Below are 8,609 nucleotides of genomic sequence, written 5' to 3'. Positions count from 1 at the left end.
TGCCGTGCAACATCACCCAGCGCGCGAATGCGACGATGCTCATGCTTGCACGGCACAACGATCTCGACGGGGCGCTTCGCATCATGCGCGAGACGTAGGACATGTTCAATCGCCAATACCGCTATTCTGAGGTGTTTTTGACGTTGAGGGATCTCGGACGAGCTCAAAAGGTGCGTGGGCTGTTGAAGTTACTTGCATGCAGTGTTGACAATTGGCGAAGAGACGGATAAGCGACGTTAGATCGGACCCATGTCGTTTAGCGTGGTTCCGTGCTGGTCTTGGGTCCAGCCTGGCTGGATCAACCAGGACAGGGCGCAGGAAAGCGGGAACATGATGGTGGAGAACCGGAACAAGGTGGTGAAGAATAGCATTGTCTATGGTGGTACGTGCATCACCCTTATTTCGGCGTGCTTTGTGATAGTAGCTTGTCCGTCATACAGGGAGTGTGTCAGAGTACTACCTGCTGTTCCAATCGGCGAGATGAGGCAGTTCGACGCAGGTACCGCAATATGCGCCGCTCCAGACATCGTCTGGAAGGCATTTTCGCCCACTGTCATCAATATTGGCCGAGACCTCGAATTCGACGTCCGTCATCTCCCTCTTACATTTTCTCTTCGAGTGGAATGACAAAGGTCGCGCGAAGCGTTCTTGCGTGAGCGGCTGCCATGACGCATGACTCTCATTAATGCTACTGTTGTCATGTTCGCGACCGTCACCCATCTGCGGTGCCCCAATCGAGATTTCGTCTGAGTTGAACGGGTTCCGAGGCCAGCGCATGATCACTTTCGGGTGGGTAGAGGAGAACGGTGACTGTGATAGTAATCTCTCCGGCCCGTACCATGACCATCTACCCTTGGGATCCCAACCTCAATCAACACGACGCAGAAGCAACGCCTCCATCTACTCCATCGTTACCAAGGTGAACACAGAGTTGCCTGGTCCGATATCCCAGAACAATAATGTAGAGCGAGTCGGTGAATATATTTGATGAATGATCATATAGCACGAGCTCTCGTGTTGTTCGACTTCTGGTACCACACCTGTTCATCTCTTCATGTGCGAATATTATAAAGTGTATCTGTTCACATATAAGCCGCAACACCACACCAGGGGTTAAACTGTCAATGACGCACCGATAGAAAGGTGACCTGTCCCCCAGTTCCGAGTATTCATGAGCTTGACTGTCACTCAAATCCTCCGACAAATAATATGCTTTCTTTTTCGCGTTCATCTGTGAGAACCTCAGCATGGCAACGATAGTAAGAAGAGCACTAGAGGATCGCTATCAATACACTAGTGAACGAGATTCCTCAGACTCATATATGCGTACAGTGTGGAAGAGCAAGCAATATTCGTTGCATGCCCTGGATGATAACGCGGGCTATCTGCCTGTCGATATATGAAGGAAGCTACGATCCTACAAAAAAAGTCAGCGGAGTGAGAAGTGGCGAATTGGGATCAACGTACGTTCCCGAATTTCCAATGCAGCCGAGCATAGCGATCATCAGTCCACGCTTGATATCTCCTCCAGCATTCCCGCTTGTCCAGGCAAGTAGACAGGCAGATGCTGGATACACACCGCTAGCGGCAATCATGGTTCCAATATATCCTGTCACAGGTGCGGTCGTAGCGAATAGCATGACGTATCCGGTGAGAGACAAGAGCGATGCAAGTAGGACGAATGGTCCACGCGCGCCCAACCGGTCGGATAACATCCCCAGAATGACCGTGCAGAGGCTGCCGCAAATGTTGGGAGGGATTGTCATGAGTTGCGCATGTATTGAAGAATACCCTAACCCGACTATGATGGTTGGGAGAAATACGGCGGATGAGTATAACGGGATGATCATGCTAGATAACATTTTCATGAGCACCCTCCCGGGTAGGTTCACGGTAAATGTCCACTGACAAAACATCTAGCGTGGCCATGAGGTACGCATGAGGATCAGCGAGGGCTTGCATGATGTACTTCGTCTCGATAGATTTCGGTGAGCCTACAGTGTCTTCACGAATTGTTCGCACGAGCCATTCTCTCTCTTTCTCCGTTAAGAAAGAAGCAGTTTCAGGATACTGATGATCGTCAATTTTCAGCCAATGCGTGAGATAAAATAATGCAATAATGAGACGCACGTCGTCCATCCAGTAGAATGCCAGCAGAGAAATGACGGTTGTGACTTGACATAACTTAAAAGAGGTTGTTATGCAGGATCTTGTATTGACACGCACCAAGACCTTCCAACAGGAACTTCAATGCGACATCAGATATGATATGACAGCCATCCGCTCATAGGGGAGACGTACTATCCATGACCATCCAGCGAGCCCTCCAATGCTAGCCAGATTGAGTGCGAGGAGATAATGAACGCTATGTAAGCTTACCCGTTCATCTTCTCAATCGCAAAGGCAAGAAGGCCACCAAATGCGCCTAGACCTGGTGAGTGATTGGGTTGGAAAGTCTCCTTGCTATCACATACCAGCTGTACTTGACGCAGAGAGGAAGATTGATAAGCGTTGAGCTTGTGCTCTCCGTGGATACCACAGGCAGATGTAAAAGGAGATACCCGGAAACAGTCCAGCCTGTGATTGATTAGACGAACTATTGCAAGGAAGTGGACATGACCCGCCTCGGTGAGCCCCAGGAACAATCGTGCACTGGCCACAGAGATGGTTAGCAGAAATGAGATGAGATTGCAAGAACGAACACGAGGAGGCCGCGAAAATTCTTCACAAAAGTCATGCAGATCATGACGATGCTCCAAGAAAACATGATCGACGGGACTGGGATTGCGAATTGTCTATCATTCACTTGTCATGGCTAAGAAATGGAAAAAGGGAATACTCCATCGGGAAGGCTTGAAGTACTTGAGCGCGACGTTTCTGAGATGTTATATAAGATAAAAATAGACATCAGCAATGAGTCCACGTACGATGGTACATCGAGCAGGCAATATGGAATCTAGGCACTGTAAGGTGGATTTGGGCTCAATCGTTTAATTCACTCACGAAAAAAAGAGCACTGCATAGATTGAATTGCACGCCTTTTAAGCCTAAATCCGTCGTCAAACCTGCGATCTTGGCATTTCCTGAGCCTACTGTGAGCGTACATCAATTGAATGCAGATTTGGGCGTTCACTTGCCTATGTTGCCGCGATCTCTGTACCGTGAGTCAGAAGACAAGTCGTGCTGAGCTCAGATTTCTTCTGGGACTTACAAGTAAGCCAACAGGTACAATCCGGAAAGAATGGGAAGCAGATGCCAGTCAAGCTTTCGCATGACTTGGCGCGATAGATCCTCGTCGATGTTTTCGGAGATCTGGACGACGTCCGTATCTACGGGCTTATTCTTCTCAGTGAAGGACATCGTGAACCTTTTCTGTGAGTGTCGACGACGTAAGAGCAGGACAGTATCCTCATTAAATGGGGCTGATAAATGTCCGATGCATCTGAAACGAGGGTAGCAGCTGAGTGGGAGGCGGACAAGGACACCCCGGCCCGAGACTCAACATTGCTATCGAGACACCCAAAGTGCGTGGCCAGCGCAATCACCGCTGTGGTGCCTCTGCGATCATGATGAATTTCTAAACGAGTTCAGCTGACCTATCTTTGACTGAACTCTAATTTCAGAAGAGGAGAGGAGTAAGGCCTGTAAGGGTTTATGCCGGACGAACGTCGTAGCATTGAATCCAGCAGTGTCTCACGCAAGATATTGTCCAGCTACAACGTGCATTCGTTTGACTGTGATCTTCGAGGAAGAGGTGGCAGAGGGAGGCTGACATACAATCAAAGTTGATGAAGATTTCATGCATCTGTCAACTCGATATCTCTCCACACGAAGGTCTCGCGAGATAGGGAAGATAGTGGTTCCAGTGTCTGTAAGAGAGAAGCACGCACCGCTTATCTATCTCATTCCCGTTCCTATCGTGGAATAATAATAACATGCCGTATGCTGATATCGACAGCACGAACGAGCCCTTTCATTAGAATTGCATAGAACCCGCTTACGAAGGGCGCAACTTCCGCAACGCATAGCAACTTATCCTATTGGTTCCCTGTTCCGAATTTACTATCTAACGTATCGATTAAAACATCAGCTTCGCTTGATAATCACCATAGTGGGCCAGACACTCTCCTATATCTATCTGTTCAAGGTTGTCAGATGATCCGCTAGTCGAAATCGCATCGGCATATCTTCCCTGAACTTTGCCAAACGGGTGGATCTACAGATAACCTTTTCACGCTGGTCAATCTGCCTCAAACAATCGTCGAACGAAGCGGGACGGCACGACGCTCAAGAAAGACACTGCAATGGACCGGTTTTGTGATGGCAGTAAGTAGGAACGCCTGATGAGGTTGGAACTGGATTGCGTAATCTCTTGCAATCAGACAAGAATGCTCTCAGCAACGATTAAGTATATGCGCATACTCAGCGTCATGAAATCCCCACTAGCGAGCCAGGGTTACCTCTCGACGACCGTCTGTCATTTTTTTGCACATCGATGAAGTTTATCGTGATCAGTTTGTTTCCAAGTGGTCGGCTGGCCATCGAACCCTCCACCGGATGGACTGCATGCACGGCAGACTGTCAAGGCACCGAAACTGACGTAGATAAGACACTTATCCCTCCATGCATGCTGTCATTCCTGGACTTACAACGACACGCATTCATACGATCCATGGAAATGCTGAAAGATTTATCCCCCCCCTCGCCGACATTGGATATAGCGGAGCACTCATGATGAATGATGGACCAACGTCAAAGAGCGTTCACATTATCGCAGAGGACGACACGCGAGAGGACGTTCAAGAGAGGACGTGCGCTCTGCGTTCAAAGAATTCACGTGACTACCTGATGGCGACTCTCGACCTTGCCTTCGTTCCGCTCTCGACATACCAAAGTCCATGTCATGCTATCCTCTCACTATTCCGTCCATCTTCCGCACTGTAAGGTGTTTCGAAGTTGGTGAAGACTTGATTAAAGTAAACATCTCAATATTCCTACTCTTTTGCCAGAGTATTCAAGATGTACTGAAGCTACACTAAGCGAGAGGTTAAATATAGGCAGTACATCATAAAAGCACCAAAAAGCCCGCCAGGCGCGCGCTGAGTTCGCAAAGCCACTCCTATTTTTCTTCGCCCACATCGGTGGCTTCAGATGCTAGTAGTTCCGCAAAACGTACCGTAGTTCGATTGGAAACGGTGTGACATGACTCTTGAAAGCAGGACAAATGCTGGTCATATATTCATTTTATCATATAGAGCAGTATACAGCTTGTTGCCGCAGTGAGATAGGCAGCGGGCAGATTGGTCTCTTTCCCATTCTCGTCTATGGCCTTCGAGATGTCGAAAGTGGCGAGAATGCACGACATCATCGGGAACGCTGACGCTTCCACGAAATGAGCTCCTGGCATTGCTGTATATAAGCATCGTCAGGCTCAAGGGTTTACTCCATGACAGGACAGCGCCTAGGCAGACTCGGCGCCCGAAGTCGAACATGACTTTGCGTGAGGTTAAGTCGTGGTGAGGCGCTCTGGCTTTAATGCGAACGGATCTGGGGCATGAGCGAAGATACAAGTCAAGTGCAGCCGGTAAAAGAACAGGAACCAGAAGAGTTGCTGACCACACGTCTGCATATCCCACGGTCCCTTCGAAATCAGGTAAGGCTGATGAGCATAGGTGGCCGAGCCAGCCTACATGAGTGGACCGAAAAGGGCTGAACCACTGACCGTAGGCTAAGAAAATAAACCCACTGCAGTCAAAGGCTCGGTTCCTGTCAAAGCGGCATCATCTCCGCCGATGAGGTGTAGAGCCGTGCATGCATTTCTTATTCAGAACTTAATTGCGTTCTCCAGGCCAAAAAAAAGGCCGCTGCTAAGACCTCGGCCGCGAAAAAGGGAACTGCGAAGTCGAAGAACAACGTAATCCATTATTCTACCTGCAAGCGGCGCAGAAGCTGAATTGGCACGCTGCTAGGGTCGTACAATTTATCAGATAGGGCAGCAGGGTACGAACTGTCTCTTTTCGTAAATTGATATTCGAGTCTTGAGTCCGACGTCCCATTGACTTATCATTCGGGGACATTTGAGAGCGCCAGCAAGGGCATAATCAGCACGTCCAGGGCGCCTATGACGGTTAGTCGGAAATAGAAGGCGATCGCATGAGGTGTCTTCAAACCATCCAGCAGGCAACGTCAATAACGAGTTGGATGAGATTTGCGGCTCTCAATGGTGTGCCTCCCGCACAGCCGTGTTAGTAGCTGCCTGCACAAAATGAGGATCGATAAGCAATACATAACTGCAGCGCCTGTGTTCAACCAACAGCCGCTTGCACAACTCATTCGGCGCTGTGCACTTGGCTGCGCGAGCAGCGCCGTATTCGCGATGTGCGTCGGTCAGCGTTGCGCGACGGCCTGTGCTGATCGCAATGAGCTGAGGCTGCTTGGCTAAGGTCATATCTAGTGAATTGATAAATCAAGACTGACAATTTCGATAGCTGATGGACGTCCTGAACTCTGCTTCAGGAGGATGCATGAGCCGCAATACAAATACAAATGCAGAAACCTCAGAAGATCCTGATATTTCATCAATCCGCCACCTTCACAATGCTGAGAGATCCGCAGTAAGCCCACAGAACGAACCATTCCGCTGTCAAAGGACGTACAGCTTCCCTTTGTTCTCGCCAGTGAACAGCATGCCCAGCGCCTTTGGCGCGTTCTCCAGACCATTGACGATATGATATTGCTGCTTCAACTTCCCTTGCTTCACCAGTTCCACCAGATACTGTCTGCCTTCAGCTAAGCGTGAGAAATAGTCGATTCTGCAGAATGACCACGCGTGGGAGAGGTGTCGGCTGGACGTGGTGGCATTGATACTTACAAGCTGAACCCCTCCAACTTGGCACGTTTCACGTGCACCTGGAAGAGGTTCGTAAATGGTTTGCGCTGTGTCGAGTCTATCATAGACAATTTATCAAGACAGCTCGATCAGTAAAACGTAAGGATGCTTACTGTACTCAGAAATGCTTCCTGTATCATCGCATAGAGGAGTCATCATTCAGTGAGAATGAGAGGCGTACAGTCATCTTACCGCACATCACGACACGCGCATGCACATTCATTAGCGTCAGTGCAAAGTCGAGCATATCTCCGCCGACATTGTCAAAGAACACATCGAAGCCGCCCATGTCTCTGGCAATGTCCTCGTGGAAGGTCGGGCTCTTGTAGTTGAACGCCTTGTTCACGCCGACCGTCTTCTCGAGATACTCACACTTGGCCTGCGAGCCTGCAATGCCGTAGACTTTGGCGCCTTTCGCAAGACCGAGCTGGCAGACGAGCGATCCGGTGGCCCCTGCGGCAGCGGAGACGAGCAGAGTCTCGCCGGCCTGGATTTTGCCGACGTCTATTAGACCCTGGATCGAGCGCTGTGAGTAGGTTGGCCGGTTGACGCAATAACGTTCGACACACGAAGTAGGCAGTGAACCCTGTCAGCGGTTTGTGAGCATAGCTCCGAAACAAGAACTAAAACACAAACCGGTATGGCCCAGGGCTCCTAACGCGTCGACAGTATTAGCGCCATCTGGTACACTTGACAAAGCTCAGGAAATGTCTGCTAGTGAGCACATTTTTGTGACAACTTACACGACCTTGGTGAACTGTTCGGCATCAGCTACGACATACTCTGTCCATCCTACGTTTCTTCATCAGCCACTGCACTTTGTAGGCCAAGAGAGCATAGACAGATCGCTCACCGGCGTATCCGCTAATGATGTTACCCGGGACGAGAGGGCTGTTCTTGCCGGACTCGACGACAGTGCCGACCCCCATGCACAGGACGGGTTCCCCTATCTGCATTGGCGTAGTAAATGTCTCTATATCGTCGAGCAGCAGACGCAGCGCTGGATCAATGGAGAGGTATTGGATGCGTATGAGGACTTGGCCATCTCCAGGCTTAAGGTCAAAAGGCAGGGTTTCCTGTCGAAAGGTGGATGAATCCACGGGCCCCGTGGGTCTCTGCACGAAGATGATACGGTTGTAGTGCGATGGAGTCATCTTATTTGCTGATGGATATTGCGGAGGAGTTCAAGAGGAAGACGCTTCGTGATGTTAACGTTGGGCGAGGACACATTATGTAGATTTATAGAGTCTTTGCTGGTTGCCGAGCAAACACATCATACTCTCCAGCAGGACGCCCGGGCCGTGGCATCAGTGGCCCAAACAACACGTCATCTCGCTTTGACGACCTTGATCAGACGCTGGCCAAAACAAAATGCTCGATGCCTTGTTAAAGCGTCATCAAATACGATACGACTTGGCTAAAGTCAATGAAGCACGTTGATTGATCACCTGTAACGCCTGTTACCGCCCAGGGACGGCTCTACACTGGAAAAACACACGTATCGCAGCAATGTCAGTCCGATCATGATTCCGGCTAAGCATTTTCGTTAGTACAGCCATATTTGCGCTACCGTCGTACATAATGAACACTTGGGAGCAACGAATGCGAGGTGTGATGGAGCGCAAGTGTTACGGTTTCAGCACTTCATGGTCACGTGACAGTTTACGTTGCACGTGACACTTACTATTTATGGTTCATAGGTCTTGTGGACATATTCTAG

At 49.6% G+C, this 8,609-nt stretch overlaps 3 protein-coding genes across 3 annotated transcripts; all 3 read right to left on the bottom strand.

The window, feature by feature from the left end:
* Window positions 1–871: 871 nt before the first annotated feature.
* On the bottom strand, window positions 872–3,360 carry LAESUDRAFT_664661 (MFS general substrate transporter; the record flags this gene model as incomplete). The annotated part of the gene is made up of 16 exons (XM_040905139.1): window positions 872–1,271; window positions 1,331–1,417; window positions 1,468–1,851; window positions 1,910–2,070; window positions 2,131–2,174; window positions 2,227–2,245; window positions 2,302–2,332; window positions 2,380–2,425; window positions 2,475–2,577; window positions 2,616–2,652; window positions 2,703–2,778; window positions 2,840–2,877; window positions 2,928–2,956; window positions 3,004–3,092; window positions 3,176–3,183; window positions 3,212–3,360. 16 exons carry the CDS (start codon window positions 3,358–3,360, stop codon window positions 872–874), a joined length of 1,701 nt encoding a protein of 566 aa, XP_040758867.1.
* Window positions 3,361–5,227: 1,867 nt separating this feature from the next.
* On the bottom strand, window positions 5,228–5,521 carry LAESUDRAFT_731605 (uncharacterized protein). The gene has a single exon (XM_040910074.1). The coding sequence runs from the start codon at window positions 5,490–5,492 to the stop codon at window positions 5,232–5,234; it is 261 nt and encodes an 86-aa protein (XP_040758866.1). The 5' UTR covers window positions 5,493–5,521; the 3' UTR covers window positions 5,228–5,231.
* Window positions 5,522–6,443: 922 nt separating this feature from the next.
* LAESUDRAFT_707973 (NAD(P)-binding protein) lies at window positions 6,444–8,175 on the bottom strand. Its single transcript, XM_040906672.1, has 9 exons — window positions 7,743–8,175; window positions 7,633–7,681; window positions 7,526–7,578; window positions 7,459–7,475; window positions 7,082–7,403; window positions 7,003–7,020; window positions 6,872–6,947; window positions 6,657–6,812; window positions 6,444–6,600 (listed from the first exon to the last, which is right to left on the bottom strand). The coding sequence occupies exons 1-9, from the start codon at window positions 8,041–8,043 to the stop codon at window positions 6,579–6,581; spliced, it is 1,014 nt and encodes a 337-aa protein (XP_040758865.1). The 5' UTR covers window positions 8,044–8,175; the 3' UTR covers window positions 6,444–6,578.
* Between the last annotated feature and the right edge of the window lie 434 nt (window positions 8,176–8,609).

Source organism: Laetiporus sulphureus (genome assembly GCF_001632365.1).
Source record: "Laetiporus sulphureus 93-53 unplaced genomic scaffold LAESUscaffold_66, whole genome shotgun sequence".
Classification (NCBI taxonomy): domain Eukaryota; kingdom Fungi; phylum Basidiomycota; class Agaricomycetes; order Polyporales; family Laetiporaceae; genus Laetiporus; species Laetiporus sulphureus.
Note: the sequence above shows the minus strand (reverse complement) of the source record. Positions and strands in the feature narration are given on the sequence as shown.